Here is a 14710-nt window from a genome sequence, read left to right as displayed (position 1 = left end):
AAGCAACTTTGATCTCATGCCTTGTATAAAAAGACGTGACCTTTATAAGAAAATCGTCCCAGCCCTCAAGCATTACAAGTGATACTTTGTGAAATCAACTAGCTCAATAGAATGAACAATATCTTGGTCTTTCATTTGCAATTCTATGCTCAAATCATATGTGTATCCAAATATTTATTGCATCAAGTGTGCTATGAAAACAAACTCAAATGATCAAAATGATGTAACCACGCTTAGAGCCACTACGGCCTCCACACCATAGTACTCTTTTCCAATCTTGATGAGGACTCGTCGTATTGCAACATACATAGAGAGTACACGGCTCACGATTCTGAAGCGAGTGCCCCAACGTGTCTCACATGGCCTTGCCAAACCTATTTCCTGATTGAGCCCACTCCCCGTTTCTACTTCTTCCAATTCCAATGCAACAATCAGTTCCTCGGCCTGTGTTATTCGAAGCATTCTCATTTTTTTACAATATATGCCAATAGCATTAGAAAAGTGTGCAAGCTGCTGAAAGAACCAAATACAATCACCACTCTCCTTAGCAATGTCAATAAAGAGTTAACAGTAGTTGATGGGCAAAAAAATAAACATAATAGGCGGAAGGAGACTCATCCATAATAGGTAGGAGCTTCATAGGCAAGCATCCTCATAGCGAAAGTGCATTTCTAAATTGATGAGAAATGGGGCATTCTGATGGTGTCTTTCTTCATCGCGAATTCGATATCATACGCCCTCACAAAATGCATTATCTTCATGAACAACTCCTTCTTCATCCTCTAGCGGCGATTTGGTGGGGGTAGGAGAGACCTCGAGCACATGAGAGGTGAGTTGGCGGGAGGATAATGAGCTGGGATGTTGAAATATGGTGCACACATGTTGTATCATATGTGGTTGTGATCACCGTTTGTGTTCAGTTGTTCCAATAGGTTCCTTCTATTAATGTCACCGGGACTGGTGTATGTGCCTTGCCGCCTCCCTGCTCCGCTCTAAGCGCCGCGTGAGGCCTAGCCTCGACGACCTTCCCTTCTTCCACACTGTGTCACCGCTCCCGCCCCGATGATAAGCTTCTGGAGCAAGCCTTGGTTGTCCCCGTTTGGCGGCGTTGGGGGCTCCGTTACGACCGCACCCCGCCTCTTCTTGTTCCTCTCCGCCTCCACTAGCACGTCCACCCCTTCTCTCGCAGCCTTGGGGCTCCGGTGCAGAGACCATGCTCATCCTCCTTTGACCCCCTGCCAATCCTCTTCGTGTCCTTCCACCTCTCTCCCGAGCCCCCGTCCATCCTCCTCCGAGCTCTAGTGCGGGCACACCTAGACGATCCTCTCACTTCACCGGCTCAGCCGCTAACCCCAACAAAACCTAGTCGGGTCTGGCCGGGGAGAGAGAAGCGGGAGGGGGAAGAACATAAAGGGGAAAGAAGATGGGAGCGTACAAGTGGGCCTCATGTCCACATCAGCTCCTCCTCTATGTGTGTTGCCAGCTCAGCATTTACAGCTAGACTCCACCGGTCAGGGCTGCTATTAAAATACCTTTATTAGACAAAAATTAGTGCAATTTGTAAAGCTTTGCCTCAGAGTTGGTAGGAGTAGCTTTTTGAAAAAAAGAACAAACCCATAAACCTAGCCCGAGATGTGCTCCTATGGAGGGCTATGGGAGGCGCGATGTCTAATTGACAAACGACATGCTGCAAGCACGGCCCCTTTTCCTCTGTCAGTGTCCCGGTAGCAGTAGCACAGCCAGACTCGTAGCCGCCTCCTGCAGCTTCCTGCACACCGCGCACATCAAAATGGCGGCGGCGGCGGCGAATCCAGCGGCGGTGCGGCGCGCCGAGGAGGTAGTGGAGAGGGAGATGAGCGGGCGCGACGCCTCCCACGACGCCGCTCACGCGCTCCGCGTTCGGGACCTCGCGCTCTCCCTCGCCGCCGAGCAGGGCCTCTCCTCCCCCGACCGCCTCCTCATCGTAACCATTTCTTCTTCTTTCCCCGGCCCGTTCTTCCACTTGATTTTGGCAATTTCGTTTTGCTTACGGCGCTGGAATTTTGACTGCTCCAGGTGGAACTGGCGGCCCTCCTGCACGACGTCGGTAAGTCACCATTTCCCAATTACTGCTTGGTTTTATGTCCCGTTTACGATTCGCTCGAGCTGATTAGCTCTTGATGCGAACAACTGATGGGGAACGCCCATTTATTTGCTACCTCTGTTTCGTGCAGGAGATTACAAGTACACCAAGTAAGGGAACCTCTCATTTGCTATATTATTAAATTCGTCCTTTCCATCTCGAAGAGTGAGAGGAAGTTGAGTTATTACAGTTACCTAAACCGCTGACGGTATAGAGGTCTCTCAACCATCATGTACTGTTGTTGAGGAGCATTACGTGCTTGCTAAGTGAATCTGATTGGAGGAATGGATAGGGATAATGCGGAGGATATGAGCATCGTCGAGCGGTTTCTTGAAGAGGTGGGATTGGAGGAGGGACAGAGGGAGGAAATTGTGGCCATCATTACAGGGATGGGTGAGTTGTCCGTCTTAGTGTGTCGGTGTTATCTGTTACATGATCTGAATACCCATCAGTTGTAGTGCTTAGTGTGCAGAAACATTCTTGGAATAAACTCTTGCACCCACGATTTTAACTACAGGATTCAAAAATGAGGTTTCAAAGAAGCTTAATGCTGAGCCCACTCTTGAGTTTGCAATTGTGCAAGATGCAGATCGTCTGGATGCAATTGGTGCGATTGGTAAGCACTGCTCAACCATAATGTCTGTATCAGTTCTGTATACTAGAATTTCTTTAATAGTTCTAAAACCATACAACTATGCAGAGCTCTGGTTATACATGTTCATTCGGCAGCTCCAGTCTTGTGTTTGTTTTTATTTCGGTTATTATGCTGTCTTAACTCTGCAAGTTCATTGCTCGTGATTTCTTTTTCTAGAGCAACAGGGGCTCACCCCCGGTTCCATTTAATATAAATGCACCAACCAAATCAACCTGGTTAGTGATCAACAAAAAAACCTCCAGTGTTTATCTAACTACCTACTAGCAGAGCAGCAGCTCCAGTATCCAGCAAAATTGGCAAAAGCGCAGACTTGAACTTTAAAGCAAGAAATTAAAGGAAATTACTAAATTTTTAGAGAAGCCATCATTGCATCAAACACCGGCTACATCGGCATCCTCAGATGCCTCGAAGACCATCTCCTGGGTCGATGTAGGAGTCAACCAGGTCCCTGCTCCAGCAATCCTTATTGGTTCTGCTGAAGTTGGTTCCTCCCTTCTAGGAGCTTGGAGCAGCGGAGCATCAGGGAATTGCCTCAGCAGGAGGCTTGAGAAGTGTTCTCCAGATTGATCCTTGCTGGTTAGCCATTATCCAGCAGCATAGGTTGTTGCATCAGGTTGCTTACATATTGACAGAACAAGCCAGCTCTCTCCAGCCTGGGTTCCTTGAAGATCATCTCCCAGTTTTTCATAGAATTCAGAATTAGTTTCCAGACCTGCTTGACATCAATCCAAGGATCACCATTAAAGATCATGCCTTTTCTGGTTTTCCAAAGACACCATAAAGCACAAGAACTCACTGAATATAATACATGATGTCTATTGTTAGCTACCCAAAATCTGGCAACAGATTCAAACACATGCACAATATCAACTTCAAATAACAGGGAAATCTCTCTTGAGATTTGTTTAGCTACAATGCAGTCAAAGAAAAGGTGATGCACAGTTTCATTTTCTGAACAGAAGATGCAATCTTCAGGTTAATGCAATCTCCATCATTTGGTTTTGCCATATAGACTAGAATTAATTGCAAACCCTGATACCATGGTTCGTATATCTGGAAACACTGTAAGGGAATAGTATGTCTAGCTCCATGGCACACTATTCATAGAACAAAAGCATTACGACATGATAGATGTAACACATTGGATGAGTTATCTTCATGATTAGATCCGCTATAATCTGAAGATAAGCAAGTACATGGAAGAATCAGAATACACATTCTGCATCATTTTTTACGAGGTTGTACCTAATGCAACTATTGTTATAAGAATGTTGTGGATCCTACTAGGTTGAAATGGTTACATATTCTCAATTTTCATATATGAATTGTGGTCAAATAAAACCAAGAATGTGCCTTTTTATTGCTACCAGTTTGCTCATATTTAGTTTGATTGAGTGGTTTTCCTCTAATCTTCCCAATTAACATTGTAGGTGTTGCAAGATGTTTTACATATGGAGGGAGCAAGAACAGTGCATTGCATGATCCTAAAGTACTTCCACGTGATAATCTGTCAAAGGAAAAGTACATGTCCAAGGAGGAGAAACAAACGTCAATCAATCATTTCCATGAGAAGCTCTTTAAGTTGAAGGACATGATGAAGACAGAGGTAAAGGCTGAGCTGTGGTTTAGAAGTCTTTTTTTACTGTTCTGCATTTGTCTTGTATAAACCCAGGAAGAAAGCATTGCATCTTTGAACTTACTGAACCTAGTAAGAGTAGTAGAGTAATGTTAACGTCTAGTTTTGTTTAATTACATACATGCTGAGTATATGCAAATGCGATCCAGCTTGCTAATACTTCTATTGTATCTGTTAGTGTCTCCCTCTATGTCAAATTACATGTAAAACCATTTTAGTTCTGACTATCAATTTAAAAGGATGACCAACACAGACTACATCATTAAAAAATTGTTATTACTTGATTCATCATGAAATATACTTATATAATTTATTTTTATTTAAACTATCATATTTTTCAAAGAAGTCAATGGTCCTGATGTCATGTTTGAGATTATTTTGATGTCCTAATTGACATATAGATTTGACTTGGATGCTGTACTAATTATAATGACTTATTATAGTATCCTGTATGGCTCTCAGTACAGACACGACTTCTAGGCTGTAGCTTTCCATTACGTGTTCACATATTGACACGTATATTCTGGGCATAGGCTGGGAAAAGGAGAGCGGAGAAAAGGCACAAGTTCATGGAAAATTTTGTGTCTGAATTCTATGAAGAGTGGAGTGGCAGGGCTTGAAGTGACCAATCAGACCGTGGGCTTGGGGCAAGGGTTGAAGTTGGCCAACCAATTTTCAACAACTCACATCTATGTCGCACTTCATGCTGAAGGCATGCAAGCAAGGGACAAATCGAGAAGTGTTACTGAATCACTAGATAGTGATAAGACACTTCTAAATAACAGGGTTGAAATTCTGGCTCTGACCTATATTAAGGAAAAGCCCACATAACCATCTGGTTTTGCGTCACTGTAAGTCCCAATTAAGGTTTGCCCAAAACACTGAGCATAAATAAATCTATAAGAGATGTCATGGGACTCTGAATATTGAATTGATGATAAGACTCTCTGCAAAATATTTTTGCATCAAGTCCCTGGATGTTGCCAATGTTTTTGTTCTTACTGACACCCTTAAAGGATCTTGCCTGTGTTGATGCTATGCCATGTATTGAACAGATAACACCGTTCTTCGTAATATAAGCAGTTGTATCTGATTGAGAGCACGATTTCATCACATCTTGCAGCTGTTATATTCAAAATAATATCATTGAAGAACACCACCTGAAGTTGAAGCCACGGTGCTTCACCATTACATATACACATATACAGAGGTTCTATGCCACCCATTCCTGGTTAAACTATATATATGCTATCACTGCCAAACGAAATAAATGAAAGACATAATACCAATATAAAAGTTGTAATGCAAGAAGCAAAAGAAGAGAGGAAAGCTTTCCACACAGCCCCAGCTTTTCTCTCATCAAAGTATCATAGCACACACCACCATTTCCGAGCATCATCGGTCGGATGTTGTGGTTCAGAGTTTGGCCTTGTCCCTCTTGTCCAGAGTCACCTTGAGGCCATGCTTCATGAAGAGCGTGAGCGCCATCTTGGGCGTCACCGGGTGGCCCTCGACGACGTTGACACGGTAGCGGCGGAGGAGGGAGGCAGCGACGAACTTCATCTGGTAGTAGGCGAAGTCCTTGCCGAGGCACAGGCGCGGGCCACCGTTGAAGGCGGTGAACTTGTAGGCGGACTCGCCGAGGAAGCGGCCGTCCCTGAGCCACCGCTCGGGCCTGTACTCCCTGCAGTCCTCCCCCCAGATGCTCTCCATCCTCCCCATGGAGTACATGGCGTAGATCACCTTGGTGCCCTTCTTCAGCACCGTGCCGTCAGGGAACACCTCGTCCTCCACAACCTGATGGATCATGAGAAAGATATGTTTATTGAATTGCATGCACCCTACATAAAGATATCGATCTAGGTCACCCAAAAGCGTAAGCAAATGGAGAAAAAGTGAAGTGAATTATGTTTATTGAATTGCATGCACCCTACATAAAGATATCTAGGTCATCCTGCAAAATAAAGATATCTCAAGTGACATGCTAACTTGTTAACCAATATGTTGTCACTAGCTCAGTTATGTTATAATATGCTTTGGGATTTTACCTTGTCCAGGTAGATAGGGTTAGGTGATCTGACTAAGGATGTTCTGATCTAATCTGATTTACCTTTAACTTGTACTTTTAGGTTTCCTATAGCCAAGGTAAAGAGCACCCTTGTTGACAATCAACTCTGCTAACCTATAATTTAGCGGTAAACTAAGCACAGGTGCAACAAGCTACTGAATCTGTGAGACGCGTGTCTCTACCAACTTGGAGCAGAGTTTTCAAGTCTCCACAAGACACCCGAAACAAAAATAATTACTGGTAGAGAAGCAACTTGTAACCGGAAAATCTTGCTTAAATTCATTTTACATGTCAGCTTCATGACGCAAGTTCAAAATGTCCAATGCATCCCTATTGGGGGTGCAGGCGCGGAGCTGGCATTCAATCATGCTTTGTTGTTGCAGAGGGTCGAAATTCAAATTACTCCCTCCAATCTAAATTAATCGCTACAGATATAGATTAAATGTTGTCTAAATCTGTCTACGTTCAAATTTGGATCAGAGTAGTAACAGAAAAAAAAGATTTATTAGGAACTTGTATGCGGTTGTCAGCTCTAGTAACAGTCAACATCAGTATCTAAAATAGTCAAGTGACTTATGAATGTTCATACTTGACTACAGGCCGGTACAAAATTGTACAAATCGTTCACCTATAGCTACTAGCTAACTTCTTCTATTTCTAGTACGATCATTGATTTGATTTCCTCATGCAGATGGTAAATCAGATGAGGAAAGGTCGGTCACTCACACACGAGGGAATATGGCATCATGAGGTCAAGTTTGTTCTACCAAACACACCAACGCGAAATGCAAGATCGCAGCACGAAACATACATGCTCGAATCTCGATGACTCCACTAGAGAAATCCACACTTTTCTATTCGTACTATGTATGGCCGTGCCTGTGTGCATGCATATACGTAGAAAATACGACGTACGTACCTCCTTGTGGTCGACGGGGACGGAGGGGTAGAGCCGGAGCGCCTCGGAGAGCGCGGCGTGGAGGTACTCCATCCGCTTCACCTCCTCCGGCTGGAACACCAGCTCCTCCTCCACCTCCCCGCAGCTTGCCCGCGCGGCGACGATGCCCTCGACCTCCTCCAGGATCTTGGCCTCCACGCCGGGGTTCTTGCTGAGCAGCCAGAAGAACCACGCGAGCGCCACCGACGACGTGTCGCGGCCGGCCAGGATGAAGTTGACGCAGATGTCGCGGAGGAACCTGTCCGAGTAGACGGCTTCGCCGTCGGCGTCGCGCATCTTGGTGAAGATGGTCAGCAGGTCTGCACGCCTGAGCCCGGCGGCGGCATCCTCGCGGCCAGCCGCGGCGGCGGCGAGCTCCTCCCTGCGCTTCCTGATCACGTCGTACGCGAACTCGTCGACGCCGGCCAGCGAGCGCCGGAGCACGCGCTCGTGCCCGACGCCGAGCGCGCGCATCCCGCGCCACACCGCGGTGGGCGTGACGAAGCGCACGATGGTGGCCTCCGTGGCGTCCTCGAACGCGCGCGCGAACGGGATCTCCGGGAGGCCCTTCTGCAAGCACCCGGGGTCGACGCCGAAGGCGATCATGCACACGTTGTCGAAGGTGAGGCGGAGGAGCACGTCCTGTAGGTCCACGGCGGCGCCGGCCGCCTCAGTCTCGGCTAGCACGGGGAGTAGCCGCCGGTGCACGAGCTCCACCAGCGAGCTCGCCGTGAGCGCGCGGAACTCGGCGGAGTGGAACTCGAGGCTGGCCGCCTTGCGCTGCGCCCGCCACACCTCGTCGTCGGCGCCGAAGATGCCGTCGCCGAGCAGGTCGCGCACGGTGTCGCGGAAGTAGGGGCCCTTGGGGAAGTTGCCGAACTTGGTCTTGAGGAGGTGCTCCAGGTTGCGCGGGTCGGCGGTGACCACGCAGTGCAGGTTGGTGAACAACGGCCCGCGGAACGTGAACGTGCCGCCGCGGGACTTGAGGACGCCCGTGATCCACTCGTACATGTCGCCCCGGACGCCGAGGAGGAGGGACGGGAGCATGCCGACCACCGGCCACGACGGGAGGCCCAGCGAGCGCCGCTGCCGCAGCGAGTGGATCACCACGAAGATGGACACTGCCACGAGCACCTCCACCGTATGCAGCTCCGGGAGCTGGCTGGCGAGGCCGCTGGAGCCGAGAAACGCAGCAGTGGTGGCGTTATGCATGCCGCTCGAGACTGGCGCGTCCATGGTGCCCATGGCGTGCGTACGTTTGGGTCGGCAAACGAAGGTGGTTTTGTGGCGTCCTGGCGTGTGTTTGTATGTGTGTGTGTGTGTTTTGTGTCCTGTGAGGAGCGAGGTGTGTGTGATTTTGGAGGGGTTCTTCAGCTGTTAATATAGGTGTCCTTGTCCTCCATCGTGGCGTGCAGTGGTTGCTTCATGCAAACGTATGGCCGTTTGATTTGGTGAGCTAAAAGACTTTCGACAACGAACTTTGGTGGCTTGTTTTTGGCGACGCTCGTCGGCTAAATTTCCAGGGGGCATGCCCTGCTTGCTGCTTCTTGTGCCACAAAATTGCATTGTCATCGGCATGGTATTTTGATGACATTTTATCTGTTTGTAAGAAATTATCATTGAATATTTGAAGGTATTGCACCTCCCTGTTCAAGAACACCTTCATATATGATTTTTTAGGAAAAAATTACTAATCATATATGATTTATATGAAGTAAAATTGAGGTCATTACGTTAATATTTCAAAACACTTATTGTTGTTGTGGTTATGATTTATATCACAAAATCTACACACTAATGGTGGTGTTGCAAGTTAAAAAATGTCATAACAAAACCTATTACTCAAAGTATTTTGGAATGGAGGAACTATAAATGTTAGTATATTTTTACTTGACAATATCATGGCATCACCAAGATTCTCTCACATCTTATTTTTTTTAAAAAAATACCTCCAAAATTGTTATGATTAATCTAAAAAATTAGATCCATGTTGAAAACTGTCCACACTGAGCTCTTTTGCTGTTAGCCCTAGATCTTGACCATGTTGAAAATGAAGGGCAGAAGATTCAGCGACTAACTCCACTCTGCTGGATGTGCTCACATGCGCAAATTTAGTACAATCGAGCTAGGGCTAAATTTTACTCATGTATTTCATACTCCCTCCGATTCATATTAGTTGCCACTAAGGCCGCGGGGCGTGGCGGCGGCGGCGGGCTTCCCCCGCGCACGGATGGGACGGCGGCTGGGTGCCCACCTCGACGGCGGCGGCGGTAGATCTTCTCCATCCCGTGTGATGGCGGGGCGGCGGCGGTCGGAGGTAGGAGGGGCGGCGGCGTGCTGCAGCCTCCCTTGCCTCACGTCGGTGGCACACCGGTGGTGGCTGGATGGGACGGTTTGCGCCATCTCCTCCGCTTCTTGCCGGTGCGGGGCGGTGACCATGGGTTTCTCCCGCGGTTCGAGGACGCCCGGGGCAGCAGCCTCGGGTTCGACGGTGGAGGCGGCCTTTTTCTTCGTCGGAGGTGGTCGGCCAGGCTGGTAGTCCTGTGTGGGGGATCTTGGGATCTCACACAGGTCTCCGGCGATGGTGATCTAGTCCGGGGTGTCACGGCGGCCGGTGAAAACTGAGCCTCGATCTCGGTCTTCGCGGATGATGGCGGCGTCGGTCTTGGCACTACACTCGGCGAGTTGGGGAAGCGCGGCTGCCGGTGAAAACCGTGTTCCGACCTCGGTTGGCGGACGATGGCGACGTGTCGCGCCGCTACCTTCTTGAAGGCATCGTCAACGCAGTCTGCGGTTTCTCACTCGTGCTGCTCCGGGGGAAACCCTAGGTCCGGGTCTCCCGGATCGGACGATGGCGGCGCTCCCTGCGTCGTTCTACCTCTTGGGGCATCATTTTTGGAGCAGCTGCTGGATGTTGGCGGATTTCGGTGGAGTGGTGTTCATCTACCACTTTGTTGGCGTTGAGCCTCCGTGGCATGGTGCTGCAGGATATCGACGACAGATGCGGGATGATGTATACGTGCAGGAGGGTGGAGCCGTCTGGCGTCATGGTGGCATCGACGGCAGGTCTTGCAAGGTTAATGCGATGATCTCTCTTGAAGATGGAGTCGAGGAAGACAGCGGGAGCAACTCCTGTGGCGTGTGTGTTGGCGTGCGCTGAGAGTCTGCTTGACTGGATGTGTTTCTCACCTGCTATTGGGCGGTTTGGAAAGGCATTTAGTTTTGGATGAGTTGGTGTATTGTCACCCTCTTCATCCCACTGTAGGTATAGGAAGGTTGCTTCGAGTTTGATCTTTTGTATTGTTTCTTGTAAGGTTCGTGAATAATCTAATAAAAAAAATCCGTGTGCATCCTTTGGATGCAGAAGCTGGGACGATTTTTCCCCATTTCGAAAAAAAAATCTAAACATATTTTAGTTCTAGCATATTCGTGACAAGTAATATGAATCAAAGGGTGTATTATAAGATGTCTCTAGTAGGCTATATTTAGCTTACCCAAAACGTCTTACAACACGGAACACCACTTATATCGAGTTCATAGCTCTACATGTGCGTGCAACGGAAGGAACGAGTAGATAGATTTTTCTTCGATAAAAGACGTTTATTACTTAGAGTGGGTAGATAGAGGGAGAGGTCGGGCAAATAGGAGAGTTGGACTCGGGCCGGTGGGTGAGAGCAAGAGCGCTCCTCTCCTCTCCTCCTCCCTGGGCTGGACGGTGAGCAAACGCAGCTACCTGGTCCTGTCGCGCGGCGATCGACCAGCCTCTGTCTCTGTTGTTTTCAGATTCGATTCACAGGAAATGCGCGCGCAGCTGGGCGGTCGCTGAGCTACATCGTTAAAAGGAACGCTCCTTTGGGCTTTGTGGCTAGGTAGTCCCCGCGCCCGACCAATCGCAGGTTTCAGAGTTTTCAAGTCGTTCCGTGACAGTTCAGAAGATTCTCGCTCCATCGCTCGTCCTATATGCAGTTAACAAAGCTTGACACCACTCACGCCAAAAAAAAAAAAAAAGCTTGACACCACTTCACTCGGCTGATGGCGTATCTATCTATGTGTTCACAGCACACGCGATTCCGTGCACCATGATCCGGTTAAACTTTGACCCAAGACATCCTTAGTTCCCTTTCTCTGTATTTTATTTCTGCGTAGGTGCTTCGTCGCTGTCGCAAGTTCCTGATTTGTTTTGCCGGTTTTGCTGGCTTTCTGACCCTCGGCGGCCATCTCGAATCACGTAGCTAGGCAGATGTGATCGTGTACTAGATTAAGCTTGTGTTGACCGAGCACTAGCAAATCTCACCTAAGGCTCTAACTGTTCAAGCTTGCCCTTAACGGAATTCTAATTGATTAGGTGGCCTTTGGTGTACCTACAATGCACCCACAATCCGCCCACAGCTTCTTTTGGACCGTGTGCCTCTAACTGCTGAATTTGCATGGATGCAGATTTATTTTTAAAAAATAGTACTTTTCACAAATTATCAGTCTTTTGAGAATTTCTCATTACAATTGAGGAAGGAATATTCTCGCTCGACTAAGATAAGACTACAATCTTCTGCCCAACATAGGTAAATTATTACAAGTTGATGAAGAAACTATTACAGATCCGTGTGAACTAATCTTGTACTTGGAGAAATGATATACTCCGTATTCACAGTCGACTAAGGCGTAGACATAGCCTAGAAATCAAGTTGAGTTAAATTACTACATACATAAATTACTAGGCACACATGAGAATTAGTTTTAAGGTACATATAAATTTCATAATTTCAAACTAAAATGTGACATTACAATGTCAATAGTTTGCAGCGTTATTTGGTAGTAAAATCATGTGCTGCAGCTGGCTCTTAGCTAAGAGCCCGCTTATATTCTCTCTACCCTAATTTCTCTTCCAACTCAGCAAAAGTATGATATTTAAGTTCTTATAGCCAGCTAATGCAACTTTATTATAGTTGTTCTAAGAGAGATTGCACCAACTAGACGATTGAATAAGGCCCCCAAATTTTAGACCCCCTCCCTATGTCCACATCGCACCGAACATGCCTACCTGTAAAATAATGTTTGGGAACGCTCAGCACCCAATAGGGTTGGCGTAGGGTTTATATTTATAGTGTACAATATGTACAATATTATAGATACAATACAGAGAAGCTATACGTATAAATACAAATACGGTCTAACACTCTCCCTCAATCTTAACTCCATCATCTAACATCTAACAAGTTAAGATTGCGCCTACAGCCTTGAAACAAAGGCAAGGACAGTGACTTTGTGAAGATGTCAGCAAGTTAATCCTTGGAAGAAGCTTCTATGCAACACGTCCCTCACAAAATGATAGTCAACTTCGATGTGCTTTATCCGGGCATGGAACACAGGATTAGACGACAGATACGTTGCCCCAATGTTGTCACACCAAAGAACAGGAGGTCGAGCTTGCGGAATGCTCAACTCTCGTAACAAAGACTGCACCCAGATAATTTCAGCAGTGGCATTAGCCACAGCTTTATACTCAGCTTCAGTACTGCTTCGAGACACTGTAACTTGCTTGCGAGCACTCCATGCGATCAAATTAGGACCAAATAATATTGCATATCCCCGTAGATCGCCGATCATCAGGACTATCAGCCCAGTCCGCATCAGAGAACGCAAAGAGCAAGGCTGAAGGAGCAGAGCGAAGATGTCAACACCCGGATTTTTAAGTCCAGATGCCTATTATGACGTACATCGCAATCCCAGGAAGATTGTTGTTGCGAGACATAATAGTTGAATATCATAGAGTCATCATTTATTACAACACATAATCGTCTTACAAAGGTAGATCACGTGATCCAATGTTACAATAGTAGTTGATCTATCGATCAACGAACATCACAAATAGCGGAAGCGAAGTAGTAGTGGCTATCTAATCCACAGGCCAACGCTTGACGTCAGGAGCGGTCCTAGTTGTCGTAGACGTCCTGCTGTCCATCTTCCTCGTACTGTTGTTCACCTTCATAGTACTGGCCATTTGAATAGCCGGGGACAAAGCCATGAGTACTTTTAAAGTACTCGCAAACTAATACTAGTGTAAGCACCATCAATTATAGTAAGGGGATACTAAGCTCTAGGTTTATTTGCATAAAGCCAAGTTTATTTCATAAACATTTAGTAAAGATGCTTGAATCACTAGACTAACTCAAGTGGGAACATTAGTGTCATTCCCACAACTCCGTTGTGATTCAATTCAAAGTCACCATTCACCTTTCAAAATCAAGTCACAAGTCATATGTCGCATTTTTGAAAATGATCCGATGACGGAACAGTATGGCCTTTCCAATCGTCCGTAACCGAGGACACGGCTATTCGAATAGTTCTACACTCGCGAGAGGTCGTACACTTGTGCCACAATATTTGCAATAATCCGTCGGGGTTAAGCTGGCCCTGATTTATCATACTCCGTATGCGGACTACCAACCATAACCTTTCACTTACATACTCTAGTATAGGCACCTCTCCCCATGAGCTTGGCCTCCCGGTGAAAACCGCGATCAACCGGGAGCGCACGGGGCTTGGGCCGTACAATTCACCTCATTCCACGTCATTTCTCATCGGTTCTTTTGTTGTAGAGGCAGCCTTCAGCCTAACCCCGATGACGCTTGTTCAGAGGGAACCCATACTAAAGCACATAAATTTCTAGTTAAGCCCTTACCCATGTTGGGTATTGTGGGGGTACCTTCAAATTGGAATGGTATCGCATCCGAAACCAACCATCAGTTTTCGTAAAATTCACCAAGTCATTCACTAGTCATATTCACCTTCAAAAACTTTCAATAGAATGACTCATTATTCCAAGGTTTTCAAAGTCATTGGTTTTCACAAGTTCCCATCTCTAGTATTCATTTTTAGTTTAGCACTAGCAACTACTTATGAGGGATGCTAAGTATCTTGGATTGCTCTAGGCTAAGTTTGATACTCTTGCACTACTCCATAACTAGACTAAGTGAGTCAGGAATCAAAAAAGATACTTTGATAAACAAAAATTTAGTAAAGCTTGTAAAGTAAGAACTTGGGATAGGAGCCTTAAGCAAAAAAAAAATCAAAGTAATGGTGCCTTGCTCTTGTAGAGCTTTGCACAAGGGAACCTTGCAAGAGTGTTAGCTTGCCTTGATTGGTGAGGTGATCAAAGTTTTCTGGCTCTTCCTCTTGGTAGAATACCTCTTCCTCTTGATAGTCTCCGGTACTAGCGTCTATAAATGAATACGAGGTACCCAATCACCAAACAATACTTACATGCTAGATTAAAACACACCAAAGGGTTCACA

The 14710-nt window shown here is 46.6% G+C and overlaps 2 protein-coding genes across 3 annotated transcripts; one reads left to right on the top strand and one right to left on the bottom strand.

The window, feature by feature from the left end:
* Positions 1-1774: 1774 nt before the first annotated feature.
* LOC124705644 (uncharacterized protein YpgQ-like) lies at positions 1775-5382 on the top strand. Its single transcript, XM_047237352.1, has 7 exons — positions 1775-1963; positions 2056-2086; positions 2214-2232; positions 2415-2515; positions 2640-2738; positions 4208-4383; positions 4947-5382. The coding sequence occupies exons 1-7, from the start codon at positions 1790-1792 to the stop codon at positions 5031-5033; spliced, it is 687 nt and encodes a 228-aa protein (XP_047093308.1). The 5' UTR covers positions 1775-1789; the 3' UTR covers positions 5034-5382.
* A 160-nt stretch (positions 5383-5542) lies between these two features.
* On the bottom strand, positions 5543-13990 carry LOC124649942 (cytochrome P450 86B1-like). Of its 2 annotated transcripts, XM_047189510.1 has the most exons (4): positions 13969-13990; positions 11956-12004; positions 7401-8580; positions 5543-6210 (listed from the first exon to the last, which is right to left on the bottom strand). In XM_047189510.1, exons 1-4 carry the CDS (start codon positions 13988-13990, stop codon positions 5830-5832), a joined length of 1632 nt encoding a protein of 543 aa, XP_047045466.1. In that variant the 3' UTR covers positions 5543-5829. The 2 variants fall into 2 exon arrangements, with proteins under 2 accessions (XP_047045466.1, XP_047045465.1); XM_047189509.1 differs by lacking the exons at positions 11956-12004; positions 13969-13990 and having other exon boundaries at positions 7401-8735.
* Between the last annotated feature and the right edge of the window lie 720 nt (positions 13991-14710).

Source organism: Lolium rigidum, chromosome 4, assembly GCF_022539505.1.
Source record: "Lolium rigidum isolate FL_2022 chromosome 4, APGP_CSIRO_Lrig_0.1, whole genome shotgun sequence".
In the NCBI taxonomy this organism is placed as follows: domain Eukaryota; kingdom Viridiplantae; phylum Streptophyta; class Magnoliopsida; order Poales; family Poaceae; genus Lolium; species Lolium rigidum.
This window is presented reverse-complemented; position numbering and strand designations above follow the sequence as displayed.

Bases quoted from the DNA above. Each gene is read 5' to 3' on its own strand.
- LOC124705644 (XM_047237352.1), top strand. From the start codon at position 1,790: ATGGCGGCGGCGGCGGCGAATCCAGCGGCGGTGCGGCGCGCCGAGGAG. The intron at 2,516-2,639 runs GTGAGTTGTCCG...TTTTAACTACAG, and splicing joins GGCCATCATTACAGGGATGG to GATTCAAAAATGAGGTTTCA. The intron at 4,384-4,946 runs GTAAAGGCTGAG...TTCTGGGCATAG, and splicing joins AGGACATGATGAAGACAGAG to GCTGGGAAAAGGAGAGCGGA.
- LOC124649942 (XM_047189509.1), bottom strand. From the start codon at position 8,663: ATGGGCACCATGGACGCGCCAGTCTCGAGCGGCATGCATAACGCCACC. The intron at 6,211-7,400 runs GTACGTACGTCG...ATGATCCATCAG, and splicing joins TCCCCGTCGACCACAAGGAG to GTTGTGGAGGACGAGGTGTT.